General features: G+C 48.3%; 1 protein-coding gene across 3 annotated transcripts in view; it reads left to right on the forward strand.

Annotated features, from left to right (window-relative positions):
• KCNQ4 (potassium voltage-gated channel subfamily Q member 4) overlaps positions 1 to 26,019 on the forward strand; it is a 125,703-nt gene that overhangs the window by 64,069 nt on the left and 35,615 nt on the right. For all 3 annotated transcript variants that reach the window (XM_056846221.1, XM_056846219.1, XM_056846220.1), the window contains exons 2-3: positions 17,125 to 17,215; positions 23,590 to 23,716. In XM_056846221.1, the coding sequence (XP_056702199.1) occupies positions 17,125 to 17,215; positions 23,590 to 23,716 (218 nt within the window). The remainder of the gene's footprint in view (positions 1 to 17,124; positions 17,216 to 23,589; positions 23,717 to 26,019) is intronic.

The following is a 26,019-nucleotide window of genomic DNA, read 5'->3' on the forward strand; positions in this document are numbered from 1 at the left end:
ACCAAAGAAGGAGACGGTCGTTCTGGATACAAATTAGGAGTCCGTTTCTGCCAAAGGCATTCGATCTCAGTCATTCGATCTCAGAAGAGTCTGTGCAAAGTATTCAATTATTTCATAGGACATTTAAGCCTCTTGCCATATTAGATTCAAACCATCTTGCTTACTTTGCATAGACTCCTCTGAGATTCCCGCCAGTCTCCTGGGGGTTCCCAGGCAAGGGCTGGAAATCCTACATGACGTTGTGCTCTAATCTGCCTCTTTCTAGGTTTTTCCCCATTCTCAAAACACTCTTCTCAAAACTGCTTTAATGTGATATTTTTGAAAAGAGCACAATCCAGGCATGCCGGCATGCCATCTGGATGGGAAGGTGTGCATTTTCCAGTCCTGCAACGGGCCCATATCAGCACCAGTTTCCTGGCATTTTTGCCTGTTGTGCCACTAGAGGGCTTCTTGAAGGCCTTTTAAAAATAATCCATGATTGCTGTAGTGCTATAAGGATCTATGGCCACTTACCATTATAATGCTATAGCGTATGCAGGAAAGAAAGGAGAAAAAACTGGAGGCAAGTCATTGTGGAGGCAAGTACTGCAGGTTACCACTCTATGCTACGGGGCTCTTATTACTGGTGTAAAAAATCCTTCATCTTCAGTCTTCGGTGCAGCCCCACATGTGGGACTGCGCCTGCGCACAGGCCTGCTGCCGGAAACCTTTATTAGCCTCAGACCTCTAACCGGAGATGCCCCTCCCCTTAGCAGTGTCTGGCTTCCCACCGAACCACCGCGTGCTCCTGGGCGGGGCATCCCCTCCCTCCTCGGTTCCTTCTTTGCTGCCGCCGAGCAAGGGGCTTTTTCTAGACCTCAGCATTTTACTTCTTCAGAGTTACTTTCGATTTCGTGAGTGAGCTTTGCGGTCTGCCGCTTGGGTTTCCCTGACCAGACCCTTCCATATTTCGTTCTGATTTGAAGAACACTGCCCACTGCCTTGATCCCCCCAGCCGCGTGCCGAGGGCTGGCATGGCTCCCAAGATGCCGTTCAAGTTATGTCCTAGGTGCGCCACAAAGATCCCACACACGGACCGGCATGACGTATGCTTACTTTGCCTGGGTGAGGGACATAATGTCTCCACGTGCAAAATATGCCAGAAATTCTCTACCCGCGCTCGCAACGCCCAGGCTAACCGCGTTAACGCGGAGCTATGGAAGAAGGCGCTGATGGCTCCTTCCCCTTCTGCTGATCCCGGGACGCCAAGAGACGTGCGATCAGTTCACTCGGCCCCAACCTCCAGGAGCCCCGGATCCAACCCTGGTACCGAGGACCCCGTCCTTCCACTCGGGATCCCCACTCCAGGGCTTTTCTGACGTAGAGCTGGATCCTCTGGAGGAGCCTCTCCTTCTCTCGGATCCGAACCCCACGGATCTGAAGAGGACTGTGTCATGAGGGGCCGTGGGCCTGGATGCCGGGAGGGTCTCTGGCCTGGAGGAGGTTGGGGCTGAGACAATCTCTTCTGCCTCAGACCAGTCCGAGGGGGAGTCGGAGCTCGACTCTCCCTCAGGCGTCGCCAGAGTGCCGCAGGACACACCTTGCGGTCAGACTCTAGCCTGTATCCTCCCCAGCAGTCAGACTTCTCTGGCCTTATATAGCCTCCAGGCCAGAGAAGCCTCTCCCAAGCTCCGCCCCTAGCCCTCCCCCCGGAAGTCCATATAAGGACTGGGAAGCCTTGCTGTGCGGGGGCGGCGGTTCGGCCCGGGAGGGGGGAGGGGGACCCCCCCGGGACAGACTGTTCAACCTTATCTAACACCTGCTACTCAACCATCCATCTCTCCAGCCCTACTGCAAGACTGGATTGAATTCTGCAGATTCAAACAGGTCAATCTTCAGGGCAAGCCACTGCCTTCCAACACTCCACAACTGCAGCCGAGAAGACCCTTCACACGCTAGATGTGAAAAGGGCACTCTTGTATTACATTGACAGGACCAAACATTTTAGAAGGTCAAAAGCACTCTTTATTTGTTTCCAAGGCCCCAAGAAGGGCCTGCCAGCTTCCCCCCCGGTCCATAGCTAGATGGGTGGTCTCAGCAGTAAGAGTGTCCTATAAGGAGGCTAAAAAGATGTGTCCACTGGAGGTTCGTGCCCATTCCACCAGGGCCCAGGGCTCTTCTGCTGCTCTTCACAGACAGGTTCCCATCCAGGAGATCTGCAAGGCGGCGACATGGGCCAGCGAAGATACCTTCGTCAGACACTACGCCCTGGATCTGCATGCAAGACGTGATGCTGCAGTGGGAAAGGCGGTCCTCCAGACGTTATTCTCCTAGATTGACACCCACCTATGTCCATGGTAAGCTTGCTAAAATCCCACATGTGGGGCTGCACCGAAGACTGAAGATGAAAACAGAGTTGCACCTACCTGTAACTGCTGTTCATTGAGGTCTTCGGTGCAGACACACATCCCTCCCTCCGACCCTTCTGTCGACCTAAAAAAACAAAACAAAAAGAAAGAAAGGGAAAGAGAAGGGGTTATGATATGTTGGACTGTATGAGTCTAATCCCCTTACCAGGATTGAGAAATGGCTATGACCATGGTGTTATACAAGATGCAGTTCTATGCTATGGGTCGGCGGCGGGCGAGGAACTGAGGAGGGAGGGGATGCCCCTCCCAGGAGCACGTGGTGGTTCAGCGGGAAGCCGGATGCTGCTAAGGGGAGGGGCATCCCCAGTTAGAGGTCTGAGGCTAATACAAACTGCGCGCAGGCCCACATGTGTTTCTGCACCGAAGACCTCAATGAACAGCAGTTACAGGTAAGTGCAACTCTGTTTTCCTAAATAATTCAGTTTTTTATAGTTTGTGGAGAGAGGGAGCCTTTCTCACCTCCGTGGGCAGGCTGTTCCACAAAGTGGGAACCACAATGGAGAAAGCACGTGTATGGGCGGTTGTTGGTTTTGTCCATTTGCAGGGTGACATCTGCAGAAGGCCCGGCTCAGATGTGTGCAAAGCTGTTGTGGCTGAGCGTAGTGAGAGAGGCGGTTCTGCAGTTACGGCCATGAAGGGCTTTGTATGTCCTAGTCAAGATCTTGAATTGAGCCCGGTAACTGATGGGCTGATGGATCGCGATGGGTAGCCGTGTAAGTCTGTCACTACGAGTAGAAAAGAGCAAGAGTTCAGTAGCACCTTAAGGGCTAACAACATTTCTGGCAGGGTATGAGCTTTTGTGAGCCACAGCTCACAGCTTTCGTGAGCCACAGATGCTGAAGAAGTGAGCTGTGGCTCACGAAAGCTCGTACCCTGCCAGAAATGTTGTTAGTCTTTAAGTTGCTACGGGACTCTTGCTCTTTTCTACTGATGGGCTGATAGTTGAGATGGCTACCTTTGCTTGGCACTGAGATGACACAGGAGGCTGTGCAGATGAGCTGAGGAAAGTGAAGCAGCCCCCACTCAGGGGGTTTTCACGCTCTGCTTTAGTTTTTGGGGATTAGTTTCAGGCCCAAAGACTCTTGTTACAGCTGATTCGACTGTAATCCTTCAAGTCAGCATCAAAAGAGGAGAAACTCAATGACAGTCGTGGGGGCGGGGAGGTCTCTGTGGAGGGGGTGGCTGCAACCCCAGCTCCCTTCCCCTTCTTGCTCTATCTTTAGCAAGCTGATTGATCCATCTTGACGGGCCTCTTTTGTTGGGGAAGCAGTTTTGAAGCTCTGTCTCGCTGGCAAACTTGGCAAAGGGTTGTGCTCGGATCCGTGGTGGATTGACTTCATGAGCTGTTGTTTCCGCCCAGGTACCCTGCAAAGACAGAGGTGGAGCGGGCCTTCTGGCCCTTTGCGGCTCCGCAGCCAGTCTAAAATGGCCCATTGTAAAAGGTCTAGGTTCCAGCCAAGCTCTTTGCTGGGCCTCAAGTCTACCTGGACCATCTGGACAGAAGTCAGCTGCCTGTCGACCAGCTAAGCATGGCGAGAGTAGAAAGCAACTCAGGGCTTCCCAGCAGAACTGCAGATGCTTTAAAAGAAGTTGAAACGTGTCCTGAGGGGGGTTGGAGATTCCTTAAAAAATGAAATGCTTTGTAACATGCCTTCTCTTAAACGATTCTACCCACTTCCCTGGTACTCCTAGCCCAAACACCTGCATACCTCCTGCCTTCGAACTCCAGCCCAGATCCCACCCCTCTTCTATGCAGCCTTTGAAATTGCGCTTCTTCACCCCCTCCTCCTTCCTGCTTTCCATCTCCATGGTTTCCTTCTCTAGCCCTGCCTAAGTCCCAATTGTAAGCTCCTTGGGCAGGGTTCTGTCCTCTGTAAATAAATAGCTGTAATATCATCTGAATAAATTGGGGGTGTAGTAATGTGGGTATTGGACTAGCACCCAGGAGATCTGGGTTCAAATCCCCACCCACCCTTGAAATTCACGGGTGACCTTGGGGCAGCCCCTCTCCCTCAGCCTAAGTCTCCTCGCAGGGTTGCTGTGAGGCCAAAATGGAGGAGGAACAGAGAACTGTGTACGTTGCTCTGAGCTCCTTCACAAAAGGAAGGGATAAAGATGCAGCAGCAGTAGGCAGTTTTGTTTATTATTTATTCATTTATTCCAAAAATGAATATTCCACCCTTCCATGAGACCTTACTGAGGCAGCTGTTCAATTATCTCATAGGTCGGGAATGATCGGTGAAGGGCCAAAGACTAAGGGCCAAATGAGATGAGTAGGCAACTGCATACCTGCCACTGAAAATGGCAGCTACACTTCCAGTTCCCCCTCCATACCACCTAGTAACACTTGAATTTGCGACATCCCAACGCAAGCTAAGTTCTGCCAAGCTTCACCAAAAGGAAAGATGAACTAGGTCAGCTTTGGGGCAGTAGCTGTGCATTTACCGTGATTGCTCTCCTGTGGATGGTGTAGCAGAATACTCAGTAGAACAGCGTTGTGGTACCCAGTAGATTCAGCGTTGTGGTGTCTCTGTGTTAAGTGCCGTCAAGTCGTTTCCAACTCATGGCGACCCTATGAATCAATGTCCTCCAAAATGTCCTGTCTTTGACAGCCTTGCTCAGATCTTGCAAATTGAAGGCTGTGGCTTCCTTTATTGAGTCAATCCATCTCTTGTTGCGTCTTCCTCTTTTCCTTCTGCCCTCAACTTTTCCTAGCATGATTGTCTTTTCCAGTGACTCTTGTCTTCTCATAATGTGACCAAAATACGATAGCCTCAGTTTAGTCATTTTAGCTTCTAGGGTTAGTTCAGGCTTGATTTGATCTATAACCCACCGATTTTTTTTTGGCAGTCCATGGTATCCGTAACACTCTCCTCCAACCCCAAATTTCAAAGGAATCTACTTTCTTCCTATCAGCTTTCTTCAATGTCCAACTTTCACACCCATACATAACAATAGGGAATACGATGGCATGAATTAACTTGATCTTGGTGGCCAGTGACACATCCTTACACTTCAGAATATTTTCTATCTCCTTCATGGCTGCTCTTTTCAGTCTCTTTCTCCTGGTACTCAGGCTGAATTTCTCCTCGACCAGTTCGAGTGATGGTACAGGATGAGAGCAGATAGAATTACTCAATGGACTCAGTTTCCTTTTTGGGAGAGGCCAAGTAGCATGGTGGCAAAGTGCGTTCTTTTGTGCGCAGAAAATCCCAGGTCCTGTTTCCAACATCCGGGGTAGCAAGGCTGGGAAAGATCCCAGCTCGAGACCTTTGGGAATAAATAAATACAATTTTCGTCTTTAGTTTACTGTCCCCAAAGCCTTCTAAAACAGCAGAGAACAATTGGATGCTATCCAGAGGAGTCTTCTCCCTCCCCTCTTCCCTGCGTTTTGTCTCCTGACTCTGCATTGACCTGTGTGATTCTGTAGATGGTAACCAATTTTATTGACCTGTGCGAGCTTGAAAGTCTCTTTCTCCCCCTCCTTTTCCTTTCTTGAGGAATTGAGTATTACCAAATTGTCACGTACACACATGTACCCTCACTGTGGGTCTTGGGGCCAGCAAGCTGCCCTGGGAGATGGATGGTCTTTTTGTATGCCGTTATGCAAGCTCTTGAGGTCCGGCCTTTCCATGTTCCATATTTAGAATTGCTGGATCAGGGGGAAAAATATTTTTTGCACACATCTCTATTTCCTTTGTCTTCAGAAATCTTTGTTTCACCCCTCCTTTTTATTCTTTCCTTCGCTAATTGTGCCAAAGCCTCTCTCCCCCCCCCCTGTTTTAAAGACACCTGGGTACAAAAAAGAAAGAAAGAAAGAAAACGATTTGCAGTGGCTTAGTTTAACTTTCTTTTAATAAGCTCGTTTTGGAAGTTATAGCTGCTTAGAAAAACCTTTTTCTTCCAAATCAGTGAGAGAATTGGCTGTACAACTTGGGGGGAGATGCATCCCTTCTCAGGCAGAATTCTGTTTGTCTTCCCGCACCTTTAATTACCAGCATATCAGATTCACGGTTGTGATGTCAGAAACTGGCCGTGTTTCTCAGTGAGCCCAGAATGTTATCCCCCCCCCCCGCAACAGCATAGAAAACGGTGGCGATCTGTTGTGCAAATGATACGGAAAGCCACAAACTAGGGCAGTAGGCAGCCTTTCTCAAATCCAGGTGCAGAGTTTGTTTTCTCCTGGGTTGTGTGTGTGTGTGTCCCTGCTGTTTCTAGCCTCCGTTTTGCGGACCTGGCAAGGTTTGGCTTCTGATATTTCTACCTGACCCGACCAATCAATGAGGAAATTGAAATTGTTGAAGACTTTCTATTCCTTGGCTCCATCATCAAACAAAAGGGAGACTGCAGCCAAGAAATCAGAAGAGGATCAAGACTGGGAACGGCAGCCGTGAAGGAGCTAGAAAAGATTTGGAAGTATAAGGATGTGTCACTGGCCACCAAGATTAAGTTAATTCATGCCATGATATTCCCTATTACTATGTAGGGGTGTGAAAGCTGGACATTGAAGAAAGCTGACAGGAAGAAAGTAGACTCCTTTGAAATGTGGTGTTGGAGGAGAGTGTTATGGATACCGTGGACTGCCAAAAAACGAATCAGTGGGTTATAGATCAAATCAAGCCTGAACTGACCCTAGAAGCTAAAATGACTAAACTGAGGCTATGGTATTTTGGTCACATTATGAGAAGGCAAGAGTCACTAGAAAAGACAATCATGCTAGGAAAAGTTGAGGGCAGCAGGAAAAGAGGAAGACCCAACAAGAGATGGATTGACTCAATAAAGGAAGCCACGGCTCTCAATTTGCAAGATCTGAGCAAGGCTGTCAAAGAAAGGACATTCTGGAGGACATTGATTCATAGGGTCGCCATGAGTCGGAAGCTACTTGACGGCACTTAACACACACACAACCAATCAAGAGGCTTCATACTGCCTGCCAATTTTAGATGTACCCTCTATAAGTCAGCCCGCTCCAATATTATTGACCCTTTGATTAGGGAAATGGGTGCTGGTGAGGGTGAATGAACCAAAAGGTTTCTGCTGGGAGAGAGCTCACCAATTACCGCCCAAGTTGCAAAATACCATGCAGTAGCAAATGAAGCTACGTCGCCTTAATGTACTCCCTTGATCTGTGGAAATGTAAGATTGGGTGATTCCTAATTTGGTTGGCCTTGGCTGTAAACATATACTTTGTATGGTCGGTTTCTGTTTTACCTGTTTTATCTGGCATATTAGCCACAAATAAAATTTATTTGCTTATTTAATTACTGCCCGCCAATGAAGGGCTGTTGTTTGCATCCTCATTCAGAGACGGGTCTTTGGCATGCTTGCGGACTTTGGCGGGACTGTGCACAAGGGAGCCGGGAAGCGAAGCGGAGGGTGCTGAGCGCTGACGTAGATCTGAACTAAATAGAGTCCAATCTTTGGTCCAGTGAGTCTCTACTCACAGTGCAATCCTAAGCGGAGTTACACTCTCCTAAGTCCATTGAAGTCAGCTCATTGGCTCCGTTTATACCCTTCCCTTTCTCCACGATGGGCTCCCAAAGCAAACTTGTATGGTTCTCCTGCCCTCCATTTTATCCTCACAACAGCCCCGTGAAGTTTGGTAGGCTTCATATCTGTGACTGGCCCAAGGTCACCCAGCGAGCTTTCATGGCAGAGCGAGGATTTGAACCTGGGTCTCCCAGATCCTAGTCCAGCACTCAACCACTGCACCACCCTGACTCTCAGAAAAGTTCAGACAGGTACAGCTGTCTGCCCTGTTTTTCTCTTGACAAGTAATCCTTGTTATCTTTTTCGGATACTGAGTTCCTTCGTCTTGAGAAGCTGACGTAGACAAGCTTTGGAATAAGGCCCCTGGGATCGGGGCTGGCCATGGAACAGATCGCACTGCCAGGCTTAGCACTGGGGCGTAATCACCCCTTTCTCTCTTTTCATTCGTTCCATTTTAGAAACCGCCTCCATCAGCGGTATCGAGATCCAGCAGGTTTCGCGTTTCTGACACCCGCACCTGGGTCTCGGTGCGATGCAGTTTCAAATCCTTTTGTGGCTTGTGTTCTGTCTTTCCAACCCAACACAATGCTGTTCCCCAATAGGCAAAAGGGTTTGCTTTGCTCGTTCTTTTTATTAAAAAAAGCATTCTTGTTTAAATGAAAAGCACTGAACACATGAAGCTTTCCATCTAGACATTAGGAAGAATTTTCTAACAGTTAGAGCAGTTCCTCAGTGGAACAGTCTTCCTCGGGAGGTGGTGAGCTCTCCTTCCTTGGAGGTTTTTAAGAAGAGGCTAGATGGCCATCTGTCAGCAATGCTGATTCTATGACCTTAGGCAGATGATGAGAGGGAGGGCATCTTGGCCATCTTCTGGCCATGGAGTAGGGGTCACTGGGGGGCGTGGGGGGGAGGTAGTTGTGAATTTCCTGCATTGTTCAGGGGGTTGGACTAGATGACCCTGGTGGTACCTTCCAACTCTATGATTCTATGATTCTATTCTATGATTCTATACTGAATCAGACCCTTGGTCCATCAAAGTCAGCCTTGTCTACTCAGACCGGCAGCGGCTCTCCAGGGTCTCAGGCAGAGAGGTCTTTCACATCATCTACTTGCCTAGATCCCTTTAACTGGAGATGCTGGGGATTGAACCTGGGACTTTCTGTGTGCCAAGCAGATGCTCTACCACTGAGCCACAGCCCTTCCCCAGTTTAGTCTGTTTGCAGAATCTTACGGTAAAGCTTTTCAGGCAGGGTCATCTCATTCCATCCTGAATAATATGGAAGCGGGTGGGGAGGAAGGACAGTGATGCATGTTTAGTAGAGACAGCGTAAGCAATTTCACCCTTCTTAACCCAGTGACTCCAGTGGACTTAGACGGGCATAACTGCTTAGGACTGCACTGTCAGTCATTTCCCCCGAATACCCCTCCACATAGAAAAATGAAAGCATGCGAAAGCTAGCTCAGCTCTGCTCCCTGACAGGCTAGCTTTTTATGTTCAGTGACTTGGGCAGAGATTAATCCACTGGTTCCCCCTGCAGCTTGAAGTGGAACAGTCCGCGAGAATTTCTGGCCCTCTTCTCTTCTTTCCCTACACTGGCACCAGAATAATGGTTCTCTGCTGGAATAAACGAGGGGCTGTCAGTATTCCCCCCACCCCAGTTCTATACCCTTCCACGAAAACACCTGTATTTTTCAGATTTCCAAAGGGAGAATAACCATTGGGTGGTCGCCACTGGGGTGTCACGGTCAGCATGGCAGACAAGGCGATCTAGGTGCAAATCTCCCACTCGGCCATAGAAGCTTGCTGGGAGACCTTGGCCTAGGTCATTCTCTCAAAGCCCAGCCTACCTGGCAGGGCTGTTTTGAGGATAAAATGCAGGAACGGAGAACTGTATATGCTGCCTTGCCTTTCCTGGAGGGAGGCAGATGCGCTGGGCTGTTTGTCATCTTTATTTGGCTTGGCTGTCCCTCTAGCCTCTGAGGCATCTTGAAACCTACGTGGAACCGTACAGTCTAATTAAGTCTGCAATACCTTCTGGACTTCCCTTTTTAAACTGCTACAAACTGCAGACTTGGGAGTTTTTCCTCGTGCCCTGAAACATTCTCTGCTCCCTCTTTCTCTCTGGCTCTGTACATTTAGCCTGATGATCGTATCACAGTTCCGGGAGCTTGAATACTCACTGACTATTTTGGAACTATTTGGTTGGTCCTAATCAAGAGGCATTAATGCTTAGGGTTGCCAACCTCCAGGTAATGGTTAGAAAATCTGCAACGGAGTCTCCAGGTACTATCCCCTACTATTGGCCTTTTTGAAGAAAATACAACATTTACTTGAAAGAATATGGTAATTGGTGCACTGAGACTGCACCTTACTTAGATTGAACATACTGTATATAACTTTGATTGTTTTTATACGTATCTTTCACTCTTGAATTGTGGATGTGTAAGCACCAATAAGAATTTTTTGCTACTTTTGTACTGGAGACTCCGTTGCAGATTTTCTAAGGTATTGGCACGGAGGTGCCTATTTTGTATTGTAACCTCCAGGTAATAGCTCCTCCTGCTATTACAGCTGATCTCCAGCCAATAGAGATCAGTTCACCTGGAGAAAATAGCCGCTTTGGCAATTGGACTCTATGGCATTGAAGGTCCCTCCCCAAACCCCGCCCTCCTCAGGCTCCACCCCAAAAACCTCCTGGCAAGAGACCTGGCAACCCTATATAATGCTGTGGAGCGTGGGGTCATGAGCAGGCAGGGGAAGGATGCACAGGGAGGTGTCAATGGGGATCCTGGTGGTGGGCAGAGGAGGGGAGAAGGCGGCCTTGAGCACTCTGCCCAGGGCCCATCAACACCTGGAACCGGTTGCAGTGGTTTGACTTGGCCTGGGACAAGTGCGCAAGCTCAGTAGGGGGGGGGTGCCTGTCTCCTCCCGCGCTCCTCCTCTCCTGCGGCCCGTCAGCAACCTCCTTGCAGTGCGGCCCCAAGGAGCCGTTCAGGTGGCTTGGCTGGAGAGCCAGCCTGGAGCCCAGCCTCCCCATGTGCGAGCCACCTCCTGCGCATTCCCCTTCCACAGCCTTTCTGGCAGAGTCTCAGGCTGTCCCTGTCATTAGCGCAATAATGGAACGCGCAACACCTAGCCCATTGTGCGAGTGCGCTCTTGCGCCGATCCCTGGAGAACAGCCACAAAGCCTCTCTCTCCCCCCACTCTCTTTTTAACGATTAAATATTTAAAATTCTGGCTCAACTCCGATCATTTCTGCAAAGCCCTCGGAATATTGTCTTCTCACTCCCTTTTTGCTCGTTTGCCGTCATCATTTCTCCCTCGCTGCTCTCTGGGACAGAAGGCCAGCTGTGACTGGGGTTGGCGCTTGGTCCCTTAGGTAAGGGGGTGGGAAAGATTGGGATTCCCTGGGCCTGCAAAGTCCCAGAGGAAGGCATGGAGAGAACCATCTGTTGGCTATCCTACAACTTAGGGTGGCCCATCTGGTATAGACCAGAGCCTGGGCCTTTTCCGTGGTGGCTCCGGCTCTGTGGAATGGGCTCCAGCATGATGTAGTGGTTAAAGAGCCAGTGTGGTGTAGTGGTTAGAGGGTGGTGGACTCTAATCTGGTGAACCAGATTTGTTTCCCCACTCCTCCACATGAGTGGTGGACTCTAACCTGGAGAACCGGGTTTGATTCCCCACTCCTCCACGTGAAGTCAGCTGGGTGACCTTGGGCCAGTCACAGTTCTCTCCTCTCTCAGCCCCACCTACCTCACAGGGTGTCTGTTGTGGGGAGAGGAAGGGAAGATGATTGTAAGCTGGTTTGAGACTCAAAGGTAGAGAAAATCGGAATATAAAAACCAACTCTTCTTCCTCTTCTGCCTGAAGAGGTGAAGGGGACACCCTCCCAGGAGATCTTCAGGAAGGCACAGCAAGGCCTGCTTGTTTACCAGGGCTTTTGAGGGGGTTTGAAGAGCAGGCATCTTTTAAGGGAGGAGAAGGGGTTGGGATTTGGGATTTGATTTCAGTTTTAACTGCAAATGCTTTTAGCTATTATTATAAGCTGCCTTGAACCACAAGGAAAGGGGGAGATAACAGTCAAGTTTAGCGTAGCAGATCAAGAATAAAAGTAATGCATAGAATGGGTGGTATGAATTGCATTAAGGATTGTATTGATAGATAGTCTGAGAGCAGTGGAAATATTGATATAGATTTCAAAGATAATTATTTAAACAGATATATCAGCATGATATGAAGATTAACTCAAAACGAACTCCCTGGAAGACTGACTACTAGACTGTTTGCAAGTGAATGATTGTGCATGTAATGTGTGTTTTTCTTTTTCTTTTTTAAATTTTCTTAATAAAAATATTTTAAAAAATAAAAAGAAATGGGGAGATTAAAATGTTTTAATAAAAATAGTAAAATAATTAGGTGCAGTTGCCAGATTTGCAACAGATTTTTACCATAGTGAATGCTAACTAAACTCAAATGTAGTGTTTCCACTCCTGAGTGAAGATCAGGAAGCATTAGGAGCATAAGGAGAACGGGCTGGAGTGCATCAAGGCTCCGAACTGTGTCTAGCCTCCTGTCCGGCAGCAGTCTGAGGAACATGAACAAGCAGGCAACAGTCTCTCCCCACCCCCCGGTTATTTGTCACCAGCATCTAATATCTAGAGGTAAACTGCCTCTGACCGGGGAGGTTCCATTTTGCTCTCGTGGTGAACATGCACTGATGGACTGCGGGTCTGTCGAAAAAAAATCAACTCAGTTAAGTGGCCAAGTCACATCTTGCAGCTGTGAATTGGAACGGAGGATGGATCTGTAAGTGCCGTAGCTGCACATATGCTGGGGGGGGGGCACAATTTTTGCTGATTTCCCCCCTCCGAGTTCCCTAGAGCAGGAGTGTCGAACTCATTTGTGACGAGAGCCGGATATGACATAAATATCACTTGGTCGGTGTGTACCATAAAATTTAATGCCAGGTACTGGAAATGCAAACCTTATAGAAGACACAGGCAAAGCCAATTAATGATATTTTTTTAAACTTTATTTTTTACTTAAAACACAAACATGCTTAAAACAATAACACTCGTACAGTATTTTCTTTTATTTAACAGTCGTTGATAATTGACACCTCTGGGGTGTGTGTGGCTGCCCCGGCTGGCTCGCAAGCCAGATAAGAGCTCTCAAGGGGCCCCATTTGGCCCCCGGGCCTTATGTTTGATACCCCTGCCCTAGAGCCTCCAAAGCAGAATGGGGAGGGCAGGGGAGTCCATGCACTTTTCTCTGCTGGCAGCAATTTGGATCTGTCCTGAATTGACCGCCAATCAGTTTCACTGAGTGACACCCCCCCCCCAGGCTGTAGTGTTATGAGAGAAGGGGGGGGTCAGGCATAACTGGGTCTCATGCGACAATATAATGCGATTTGTTTGCCCCAAATTGGGTTTAATTTCTTCTTTCCTCCAGATACGCTGGTGCAATCTTTGCTTCCTCCCCGCTGAGCACTGAATCCTTGCAAGCAAGGAAGGCAAAAGCAAATCTTATAGACTTCTTAATAAACAAGGGTTTAATTACGTGAATATGCATGCGCTTCCTTAGCTTGCATTATTTTTCTCTCTGCTTTTGCTGCGTTAGGGGAGGGGAAAGCCGCTCCATTGCACACTTGAAGTCCTGTTCTGTGACCATTGCAAATTCTCCTTCGCCGCCTTCTGATTTTGGAGGAACCTCTAGACTTTGCAAGCCTGGATCTGCAACCATAAGGGCTAGAAACCTGAAAAGGGGGGGGGGGGATATGGAAGCTGTGATTTCCAGGATGCCAAATTTTGATGCCAAAGCCACTGTGTATGGGTTTTGTTTTATTTTTCTTGTATGTGATGGGGGAAATGTCTGCAGCCCTGTACAGACTCTCTCTACAAGGATATTGACTCCGGGTGCTTCACATGTATGTTGGGGCTGCAGATACCAAGATTGGCTCGTTGTGCTCTAAGGAAAGTTGCCTCATGTGATCCCATGATAAGCAAAGCAGCCTGTATTTGAATGGTTTGGTCTGCTTTTGTTACCCTGGTGGCAGAGGAGGTGGCTCGCTGTGTTCTATAAAACACCTACCCAGCCCCAGATCTACAGCCATGAGGGCTAGACACTTGTTTTTTTAAGGAGTCTTCAAGCACCAAATACTTTGCCTAGATACAGAATTCAGCCCTTGCACCTTGCAGTCCTTTTCTGTTTTTTTTTTTTTTAATGAAACAAAGCAGCGTTTATAGCCAGCGTGGGTCTTGATGCCAGATTAAAGGGCTTTCTTTCTGTCTTTAGTGGGATTTTGTGGAAATTGGTTCCCTGTAGCAACACTCAAGTGCCTGCTGCCGCAGCTAATTGCAAGCAGAGAGATCTTTTTGTCGGGCAGTTCAGCTCTTCATGAGCAGCCAGAGCCTGTTTGGCCAGTTACTGTCTGTGTTTTCTAACAGTGTAGACGGTGCGCTCAGCAGCATTTCACTCATGCTCGTTTCCACACAGCCATACACCTGTCATTGCATTCTACTGCTCCGCGGCCAGTTGCTTAGATAGTGAGTAAACCATTTAGTCAATTAAACATTGTTTGTTTGTTTTTTAAAGGCTCACCAGTGGTATTAATCTGATAGTGGTGGAGGAAAGTTCCATCAAGTCGCAGCCCTTGATGACCCTGTAGGGTTTTAAAAGTAAGAGACATTCAGAAGTGATTTGCCATTGCCTGCCTCTGCATCCCAACTCTGGACTTCCTTGGTGGTCTCCCATCCAAATATTAACCAGGGCCGATCCTGCTTAGCTTCCAACATCTGATGAGATCAGGCTAGCCTGGGCCATCCTGATCACGATGGGGTTAATGCAAGAAGAAGAAAAAGAGTTGGTTTTTATATGCCGACTTTCTCTACCACTTAAGGAAGAATCAAACCGGTTTACAATCACCTTCCCTTCCCCTCCCTGCAACAGACACCCTGTGAGGTAGGTGGGCCTGAGAGAGCTCTAGGAGAACTGTGACTAGCCCAAGGTCACCCAGCTGGCTTCATGTGTAAGAGTGGGGAAACCAACCCGGTTCACCAGACTAGCCTCCGCCGCTCATGTGGAGGAGTGGGGAATCAAACCTGGTACTCCAGATTAGGGTCCACCGCTCCTAACCACCGCTCTTAACCACTACACCACGCTGGAAAGTCTGTATTATTAATGATACTGGTTGGTTTGTTGGATTAGCAGCCTTTTGCACATGCAGAGTTTTACACAGCCTTAGGAGAGTCACAGTCTTCCCCCTCTGGGTGTCATGGTCTTCCCCCGCCCTGTCCTGGATGGCCCAGGCTAGCCCAGTCTTGTCAGATCTCAGAAGCTAAGCAAGGTTGGTCCTGGTTATTACTTGGATGGGAGACCACCGAGGAAGTCCAGGGTTGCTACACAGAGGCAGGCAATGGCACGCCACCTCTGTCCGCCTCTCGCCTCAAAAGCCCCATGAAGTTGCCATAAATCAGCTGTGACTTGATGGCAAAAAAAGTCATCCCCACCCAATGGGTGTCATTTAATTATCCTACCCTAGTCATGCATGGCCCTGGGAGAGAATTCATTTCACCTACTGTGAATGTGCAAGAGTGGCTTCAAGGTGGAAGAAAATGAAACACTGCCAGCACAGGTGCCACGCAGGTGCAAAGCTGTTCGCCATGTTGCTCATGTTGAGCAGTAGTGGGGTAAAGAGATTTGAGGTTCTGCTTGTGAGTGGTCACAGTTGTCAGTAACAATTCATTCACTTCCAGAGCTATTCACTTGCAAGGTTCTCAGCATCCCTAGGCAAATAAATCCACTTGCAGAGTTCTCAGCATCCCTAGTTTTGTAGGGCTTCATAGAGCTAGGCATCTCTGTTCTGTGGAAGAAGCAAATGTTCTCACGTGGTTTATCTCATCAGCGTACATTGCAGTACTTCATGCTAGGGTCCTGGTTCCCCCCCCCCCATCTTGACGGACATTTAACAAAAGAGACATTTGATGTAGATTTCTCTTCAGTCAAAAGGTCCCTGCAAGGAGAAACCTAGCACAGAAGGGAGCAGACGGAATTAGGCGCGCATTAACTAGTAGGGAGTTTTTGACCTGGGGGGCATTCAGAAATGGTGTTTCCCCCACCTGCGGGGGGAAGGTGTATTCTGCTGAGATGCTGAAGCCTTTGCTTCATGCTGAGCTTGTTTTGGGAATCTGGGAGTGGATCGGCATCGCAGGGGCTGGTGAAGAACAGCCCCGAAGAGTTTTGCATAAAGTTCTTTGCTGGGATGATGACCTTGGGAGGTTTTTCTGGCTTCATCCCTTGCTCTCTGCTGCCATCTATAGCCACAGCATGCTCTTTGCAGCTGAGCCAGGTGTACATTACAGCTCCCATCAAAGTATAAATTTTATATGCTGGTTGGCAGGGCCTGCAGAAATATTTTGGTGCCTCGGGCAGAAAAATCACCCGCATGACACCCACACTGATTGAGCAAGAGTGCAGTCCACCAAGACGTCTTTCTGATATTCTTCTTCGTTTCTGTTAAATTGGAAAACTCGGTCAGATTTGAGCTTCCACCCACACAACCTTCCTGAGATACCAAAGCATCCGGGATCCAGTGCAATTGGAAAAGGATCTGTCTCAGCCCCCCGCCCCCACCCTCAATGCCCGGAGCACAAGGAAATCAGCCCCTCTTGGCAGTGTTTTCCAGTCAAGGAGATCCTGCAGTCGGCTTTCCTTGAGACAGGATTTAATTTAATAGTAGAAATTCAGAAGCTGAGCAGCCCAGCGCAAACCTCCATTATTTATTTATTTATTTATTTGCAAAAATTTACGCCCCTCTTCTCTGCCCTCAACAGGGCCACAGGGGCGGCTAACGGATTAAAGACTTACCTAATAAAAACAACCATGAAGACCAAACAAAAACACCACTATTAAAACCAAGTTCAGATAAATATACAGTACAATAAGATACGCACATGTAAAAGCGACAATTAAAAGCTAGGGCTGGAAGAAGGGATCACTGAGGGAAAGGCAGGCAAAACAGACAAATCTTCACCCCGAACAATAAATTTTAAAGCCCCTGTGACTACCTGGCTTGGAATGGGATTGCTTTGCTCCTAGATTTGACGGAAGCAGTAAGTGGGGTACAGCATGGAGGAAGGAATCCATTCCAGCAGGTCTGGCTTTGGAGTGGGCGTCGAGGGTGCCAGCGTATGCTAACCCAATGTTCCCTTCCCTTTGTTGTTCCAGATTTCTGCTGGTCTTCAGTTGTCTGGTCCTGTCTGTGTTTTCAACCATCCCAGAACATCAAAAATTCGCCAACCAATGTCTCTTCATCCTGGTAAGGGGGGGCCTCTTTGGTTCCCTTCTCATCCGTCTTGCTCTCTGCTGTCTGCCCCTCCCCTTGAGTCTGTCCTTCCTTCCTTCCTGTAAGTCTTCCCACCTTCTCCCCTCCAGCCGGCTCCCTCTCCTCTCCAGCAAATGACCAAACTTTTCTCTAGAGCTTCCCTTGAAGGAGTAAAGTTCATATTCTAGGTTTTGGGAAGAGATGGAGGGGACAGTAAAGGAAGCCATTTGGCCTCCTGGGAGTTCCACACCTTCTCCTCAGCAAGTGTGGAGGGCATGGGGAAGGGAGACCCTCCTGCGGATGGCTGCCCCGCTGCTCACCTAGAGAACCATCAAGGTGAGTTGTTCCCTCAACCTGCCCTCTCGCACTAGTGAGGGAGGCAATATCTGTTAGAATTTTCTAACAGCGGTTCCTCAGTGGAACAGGCTTCCTCGGGAGGTGGTGAGCTCTCCTTCCCTGGAGGTTTTTTAAGCAGAGGTTAGATGGCCATCTGTCAGCAATGCTGATTCTATGATCTTAGGCAGATCATGAGAGGGAGGGCATCTTGGCCATCTTCTGGGCGTGGAGTAGGGGTCACTTGGGGGTGTGGGGAGAGGTAGTTGTGAATTTCCTGCATTGTGCAGGGGGTTGGACTAGAAGTCCCTGGTGGTCCCTTCCAATTCTATGATCCTATGATCTGGTAGCAGGTCCTGGTAGGAGGACTTTTCTGGCATGGTAGGGCTTCAGCGGCACCCCAAGGGTGCCTGCTCAACCTTTCACTTGCTCTCTGGACCAGCTTAAGACATTTTGGGATTTGAACTCATGAACTTGCCTCCTACAGATATGCAGTCTCTCAAGGCCAGTCTCTGACTGGCAGCTGCTCTCCAGGATCTCAGGTGGAGGTCTTTTACATCACCTTCTCCTTGATCCTTTTTTAATAGAGGTGCCAAGGGTGGAACCAGGGACCTCCTGTGTGCAAACCACCAAGCCCCTTCCTAGCTCAGACTATTGGCCTATCAAGGTTGATCTCGTCTCCTCTGACTGGCAGCGGCTCTGCAGGGTCTTGGGTCGAGCTCTTCCGCACCGCCTCCGACTTGATCCTTTTTCAAACTGGAGATGCCGGGGATTGAACCTGGGACTTTCTGCATGCCAAGCAGCTGCTCTGCCACTGAGCCACAGTCCTTCCCCGTGCATGTGAAATAGATAAAGCTGCCTCATGCTGCTTCATGCTATGGATCTATCAAGCTGTGTATTGTCTGCTCTGACTGGCAGCAGCTCTCCACAGGCTCTGCTGAAGGTGCTGCGGAAAGAACTTGGGATCTTCTGCCTCCAAAGTGGTAATTCTGCCCCTAAGCCACGGCCCCACCCCTGATGTGAAAGATCCAAATAGCATCCCTGAGGAACCAAGATTTTAAAACCACTTTTTAAAATGTTTTAATCGCAGTTGCTCAGGTTGGCTCGATGCTTTTTTCTCCTGTGCTGTTTTCACCATCAGATTTGCCCCCACAACACCCACACACATACACACACACACTGCAATTTGCCCATGTGGTTCTTTAAGGTCTGTTGTTTGCATGTTGTCCCGAGGGGGTTATTTGATCTCAAGGCAGGGTGTAAACTCTGAAAACCGACACAAGCAGAGAAATACTAGCTGTGAAGTAGACTCTCCAGATGTAGAGAGAGAGAGAGAGCATGACCCAGAATACTGAATGTGGGGAATAAGTAGCCGGAGCCAGGCCATCACTGCCTTGTTCACAAGTTACAGTGAACATGTCTACAGCGTAACTTGATTTTTCCGCATATGTATGTCGAATCATTCTCATGTTACGTTCACTGCATGTACCGCTGGAGGTGTGGTTTAAACCCCATGTTGGTCCCCAGTTTCATGCGCGTTGGCTTTTTCTTACAGGCTGGTATACACACATACCTGCAGGATGTATGCATGTTCACTGTAACGTGTGAACAGGGCTACTGTCCTCGGGAATGCACTCGAGGCATCTGGCTAGGACCTGGTTGGAAACCAAATGCCTGATCCAGCTTCTCAACAGGCTTTTGGCCTGTTTTATAGCTTCTTAACCTGCCATCTGGTGCTTCTCCACCCTAGTCATTATCTTACTCTGAGTTAAAAATTGCGGAATGACAGTGAGAGAAAGGTGTGTGTGTGGGGGGAGGCTAAAACTGTAGGGGGGGACTTTAGAAAAGCAACTTTTTCCCAAACTGTCAAAAACGGCTGATGCTGGACTTCTTCCGACTGAGATGGAGACTAAATTAAGAAGGGCCGTGTGACTTTCCCTCGAGTAAGCAAAATAGGGACAGGTTTGTGCGAAAAAAAATAATAATGGGGAGGTGACAAGGCAGAACAAAGCTGACGCAGCGGGAAAAATACACCCTCGTTGACTTCTGCTCGGAGGGTGCAGGACGGGCCCCGAGGGGGCTGATTCGGATGGAGTCGCAGGACGGGGCTGCCGGCGCTTCTGTTGACTTTCCCGTCAAACTTTGGCAGAGGCCAACAAGCTGCCAGCATTATTTCCACCCCCACCCCGGTCAGGAGTCCCAAACTAAGGTACTGAAAGAGTCTGAAACGGAAAAAGTGAAAACCAAGGACATCCTGCCTTGAGCCTGAGGCGGTAAAATGGAATAGAAACGTTGCATGGAAATAAATGAAACCCCAGGGTGATCCTGCAACTGCCAGGGAATGGATTGGGAATGTGGGGGTGCTTCAGTTCTGTTGTCTGTTCATCCGCCAAGACCTGGTTTTGGTGTGGGACCAGCACATGGCCAGCGATCTGCGTAGTTATTTCAGGTTGATATGTGAAATTTATCGCATGCGTGCGCAGTCTCTCTTGGTCTTCCCATCCTCTTGGCCCTGTGACTCCTTGTCAGTTTGGTCCTGAAATAAGAAGGGATCCCTGGGCTGGGATTGCCAGACTCCTGCAAGCAACCCCTGAAAGAAGGCAGGGCCTGATGTGGAAGTGACGTCATTTCATACTCTAGTCTAGAATGAGAGCCAGTGTGGTGTAGTGGTTAAGAGCTGTGAAGCGGTGGAGCCTGATCTGGAGAACTGGGTTTGATTCCCCACTCCTCCACATGAGCGGCAGAGGCTAATCTGGTGAACTGGATTTGTTTCCCCACACCTCCACAAGAAGCCAGCTGGGTGACCTTGAGCAAGTCACTCTCTCTCAGCCCCACCTACCTCACAGGGTGTCTGTTGTGGGGAGGGGAAGGGAAGGTGATTGCAAGCCGGTTTGTGTCTCCCTTAAGTGGTAGAGAAAGTCAGCATATAAAAACCAACTTCTTCTTCTTCCTCTTCTTTTTCCTCTTCTTCTACTTCCTCTTCCTCCTCCTCCTCCTCCTCCTCCTCCTCCTCTTCTTCTTCTTCTTCTTCTTCTTCTTCTTCTTCTTCTTCTTCTTCTTCTTCTTCTTCTTCTTCTAGAATTAACAAATAGTCTATCGTTTTACCGTAGAGTTTGTATAAATTCCAGAGTATTCACTATGTCAAAGCTTCTTAAACTGTGGGTCGTGACCCCATATGGGGTAACTGAATGTGGGGATCGTGAAAAATTTGGCGATATAAAATAGGTATACAAATCAAACATTTACTGATATATATATACCTACAGTATATACCCGGGGTCGTGTAAAAATTTCTCGGGCAAAAAGGGGTGGCGAGTGGAAAAAGTCTCAGAAGCCCTGCATTATGTCACTTTCGGGCCCTGAGTAAGACGTTCCATTGCTTTCTCTCTGACCTTTGGATTGGATCCTGGGCAGAATCAATCTCTGCTGATAGAAGGGATTTTTTCTGTCGAGCCGGATTTCTTTAACTCTATCTTCTGCTGCAACTGAAAATACTTCCCAAAATGCTCTCCTGGGCAATAGGAGGACCCCTGCAAACAGCAAGAAAGAGGAATTGGAGGTGTGCTGGGAGGGGGAATTGACTGAAAATTATCCCCCTGTTTCCATCAGTGGGAATTTTATGCTGGAACCAACCCATCATCTCCTTTTCTTAAATTACTGGCTCAGGTCAGATATAACCAGAAGCTGTGATTTCTTTTAACTCTAGTTAGTTTGGGAAACCAGGTCTTGGCTCCCAGGCTATCACTCATTCCTGGTTTGCTTTGAGAAATTGTAGTTTTGTTGCCTTCATTCTTAGCCAAAGAAATCCCAGGATTAAGGGATTCGTACAGAATGTGGAACTGTAGTCAAGGCTAGCTGTGGTTAATAAACCAACTTCCAAAGATTGTTTTGGATCCTGGTTTGACATACGAACAAACCGTAGATAGTGGAGCAGCCTGCGTTCTGACAACCACCCTGACCTCAGTTTAGTTAAGTTGTGGTTTCCTCTTCGTCTGTACTTATTCTGTTCTTACTATTTTCCTTAATCCCTACTCTTCTGCCATTTTCTCCACCGCTGTCCATCAGCCACCTGGACTCTGGGCTGTCGGATTCCTTACTTTATAGGCCCTCTTCACATTTGGCAAGCCAGCCTGCAATTCTCTGTCTGTGCCCTTGTGTTGTTTTTTTTATAGCCACCCACCCACCCTCATTGAAGCTTTTCTCCCAACTGTGCAGACATTGTTGTGTCAATAGTCTGTTGCATACACAGGTCGTTTATGCATAGGTGCTTTCACTCACATTTGCCCCCGGTCTGTCTTGGTTGTTCGTTGGAGTTATGCATGAGTTTTCCCTCCATTAGAGATGACCTTACTGCCAGCCCTCACAAATCCCGGGACTTCTTCCCTCTCCCCTGAGCTCAGCCCGGGGGAAATCCCCATGCATAAGGCAAAGCGCAGGACACGCAAGCTTGGTTTCTCTCACCACCAGTTACAAAGCAGTGTGTAAAGAGGTGGGGATTCAAATGCTTCCTGGGAGCTCTTTCTGAGCAGAAGAAAGGCTTTTAAAACCCAAGGCTTGGATTTCCCCCCCCCCCTTTCTGATTGCTCCATTTTTTGTTCTTAAAATGCTTTTTTATTCAGTAATTGGTGTGCGTTTTTGGGTGGGGGGGAATATCTCTCACAGTAAGCACAACAAGGTAAGCCAATTACAAAGCAGCATTTCAAGGGACGGGGACTTGATTTGAGCCTGGAGACTGCTGGTGCAGAGATTCCCAACAGGAAAGTGTGGGTCCAGCGAGCAACAAACCTCAGGTAAAACTCCCAGGCGTAAACGACCACAGACGCCCTGATCAGTCCATGCTCATGGGTCTGCCATGCAACCAAGATGGCTGAGAGGTTCACAGTCAGCCAGCGGGTGACAGCCAGACTTAAGGCAAAGCTTGAAAAGATGCGGACGGTGTCCGAAATGGCCGGTCCTGCTATCACAGTGGGCCCCTTCAGGGCACTCTAAGCTCTCATGCTGGTTTCATGATGAGCCCCCCCCCCCCAAAAAAAGTCAATTCGAAATAGCAGTGAAAACCCACCTCCTGTTCCAAAGAGATCTCTCTTCTACCTGAGGTCCGGCCTTTGGTTGGAAAGAGATCAATGTTTTGAAATGAGGACATTTATATTTAGAAAAGCAGGTCCCCGTGCCACCTCTGCCCTTTCTGAGCCCTACTTGTGGGGTCCACGGGGGCTTGTCTAGGTGGCCGGGGTCATTGAACTGCAGTGGAGACAGGAAGAAGAAGAAACAGAGTCTCTTTCCTCACAATTAGAACTGTAACTCGGTGGCTCTGTTTGGTAAAAGCGTAAGAGAGAGCTGCCTTGCTGGATCAGACCAAAAGTCTATCTGATCCAGCACTCTGTATCTAAAAGTGAACAGCCACCTGCCTCCAGGAAGCCTGCAAGCTGGGCACAAAAGTGTCAGCCTTCCTCTGGGGTATCCTGCCTCTGAACATGGAGGTTCCACTGAGCTGCCATGGATAAACTTCTCCGCCTTGGATTTAACTCATACCTTTGTTACAGTTGTGCTTATTAGCAGCCATCTGCCACATCTTGTAGCAATGAATTCTGTACGTTTGGTTATCTGCTGTATGAATTTTATTTTATTTATGTATTTAATTCATTTGTACCTCACCTTTTTTCCCCACTGGGGACCTAGAGCCAGCTTGGTGTAGTGGTTAAGAGCGGTGGAGTCTGATCTGGAGATCCAGGTTTGATTCCCCACTTTTATTTATGAGTGGCAGACACTAATCTGGTGAACTGGATTTGTTTCCTCCCTCCTACGCATGAAGCCAGCTGGATGACCTTGGGCTAGTCGCACTCTCTCAGCCCCACCTACCTCACAGGGTGTCTGTTGTGGGGAGGGGAAGGGAAGGTGATTGTAAAGCCGGTTTGATTCTCCCTTAAGTGATAGAGAAAGTCAGAATATAAAAACCAACTCTTCTTCTAAATTAGATTAGGATACAAAATTCCATGCCTGACTTCTCTCTCTCCCTCTTTCCTCTTTGCTTGCAGGAATTTGTCATGATTGTGGTTTTCGGGATGGAATACATTGTGCGGGTCTGGTCGGCAGGCTGCTGCTGCCGTTACCGGGGATGGCAGGGCCGCTTTCGATTCGCCAGGAAACCCTTCTGTGTCATAGGTATGACAGAAAGGCCCACTTTCCCTCGAAGTAGGTGGGCAATGAGGCAGTGTGGAGAGACAGGGCCAGGGGCACAATGACAAAATCCTCTTTGGATTCCTCTTTAGAGGGACAGGAACCACCTCAGGGTGAAGCCCATTAACTCCAAACAGCTTGAGAGCGATAAAATGAAACCAAAAAAACCCCAGAAACTATTACAGAATCTTTTGGAATCTGCAGATTCATGTCCTCTCAGGCCCACATCCCCAAAGGAAACTGCTATATTTTGGAGATGTTTCCCCAGACGTGAAATTGAGACTTGATTTATTAAATCTTCTGTCCAATTTAAAGATTCCTCTTTCCAGGCCTTGTTTGGTGCTAGGGCAGTTAAGGGAGGATTTGGGTGCCATTTTATCATTTTATCTCTGTCCCTCTGCTTTGGCACAAGTATGAGAACTGTACCAGTAGCATGTTCCTGAGCTGAAACAAGGCCTTTATCCTCTGGTTTGAACACACACATGACCACTTGAAGCTGCCTTATACTGAATCATACCCTTGGTCCATCAAAGTCAGTATTGTCTACTCAGAACGGCTCTCCAGGGTCTCAGGCAGAGGCCTTTCACATCATCTACCTGTCTAGTCCCTTTAACTGGAGATGCCGGGGATTGAACCTGGGACATTCTGAATGCCAAACAGATGCTCTACCACTGAGCCACAGCCACTCCTCCCTCCTGGTTTCAGGAGCTGCATCTTGGGTGAGCACCTTTGTTGGCCTGAGGACCACATCTGGGTCTCCACGTGCTTTTGAGGGCACCAAGTCAGACATGGGCTTTTCCTGTTTCTGGCACCAGCTGGTGCCGAAAACAGGAAGTGCCCACATCCAGCTTAAGAGCTCTTAGAATGGGCCGACACCTGGATATGGCTCTCTCTCCTCCCCTCTATAGCTCTTAAGAGTGCTTGGCCCCATGAGACAGCTTCTCAGGAGCATTGACCCACTCGCCAGACCTGCAGCCTGTTGGCTGATGCTCCAGACGAAAGTTAGCAGCACCCAGTTAGTATGCTGGGTGAAATATTTTTGTGGGCCAGATGTAATTTGCTGACTGCTGAATTCTGGTCCTGTACTTAGGTCTCAAGGCAACCTAGGATTTCTGTCTTCTCTGTCCTTGGAAAATTGGGATTAGAAATGTCATGAATACAGCGGAAATGGCCAGCAACTAATTTTTAACAGCGGGTCATGTCTTGTGCTTGGCAAAGCCCGAAAGGGTGGTGTGCCGTTCGCCCTGCCCCACCAACTTGCTTGTCAGCCAGAACACAGGCACGAGGCTGCCTTAACCCTTAACAGTGACTAGCGTGGAAACAACAGTGGTTTTGCCAGGCAGTCTGCTGATGAACCTCAGTTGCTCGGTACAGTCTGTTTGTTGTGTCTTAGGTGCAACAGTGAGCAGGCATGCACAAATGAGGTGCACAGGTGTGAGCACCGGACAATGCTTCTGCAGGTGTTTGTGGAGTGCCTAACTGGGAAGAGGGAAAATTGATAGGATTTAAACTTTGGAAGGGCTTTGGGAATGATGGAGTGCGGGCCAAATTCCACATTATGATTTTTCACTCGTAGGGTTTGGGTTCCTCAACCAGACTTTGACTCAATCAATCAATCTTTAATAAAAACAGTCATAGACCAGCACAGCACAATTTTCCATTAAAACCCTTAGTGTTACGCTCTACCCACAGGTTAATACAAATAGTAAAAAAGTTGTTTGGACTCTTTGCAAACTATATAAACGATAATAATAATAATATATAAACGATAATAATAATAATAATATTTATTATCGTCAATTGACCAGTCTCACATAAACTATATAAACTACCCATTAAAATTATTGACACACCGGTGTTCTCAGCAGCGTCTGGCGGATTCTACAGGCCGCTGCACAAAACTTAGCCGTTCCTACTGTGGCTTGACTTAGACTCGAAGGGTGCTTTCAGACATGCCAAATAACGTGCTTTCCATCCACTTTCAGTGCACTTTGCAGCTGAATTTTACTACGTGAAAAGGCAAAATCCGCTTGCAAATTATTGTTAAAGTGCATTGAAAGTGCATTGTTCAGCATGTGTGAAAGTGCACAAAGTTGCACAGCCCTGTTGGGTGGTGGAAAGTTCTGTCAAGTCACAGCCCACTTATAGTGACCCCTCATGGAGTTTTCAAGGTAAGAAATAAACAGAGGTAGTTTGCCATTGCCTGCAACTGGGTAGCAGCCCTTTGTGGTCTCCTATCCAAGTGCAAACCGGGACTATCCCTGCTTAGCTTCTGAGATCTGATAAGA

The sequence above is a fragment of the Euleptes europaea genome, chromosome 3 (genome assembly GCF_029931775.1).
Source record: "Euleptes europaea isolate rEulEur1 chromosome 3, rEulEur1.hap1, whole genome shotgun sequence".
Taxonomy (NCBI): Eukaryota; Metazoa; Chordata; class Lepidosauria; order Squamata; family Sphaerodactylidae; genus Euleptes; species Euleptes europaea.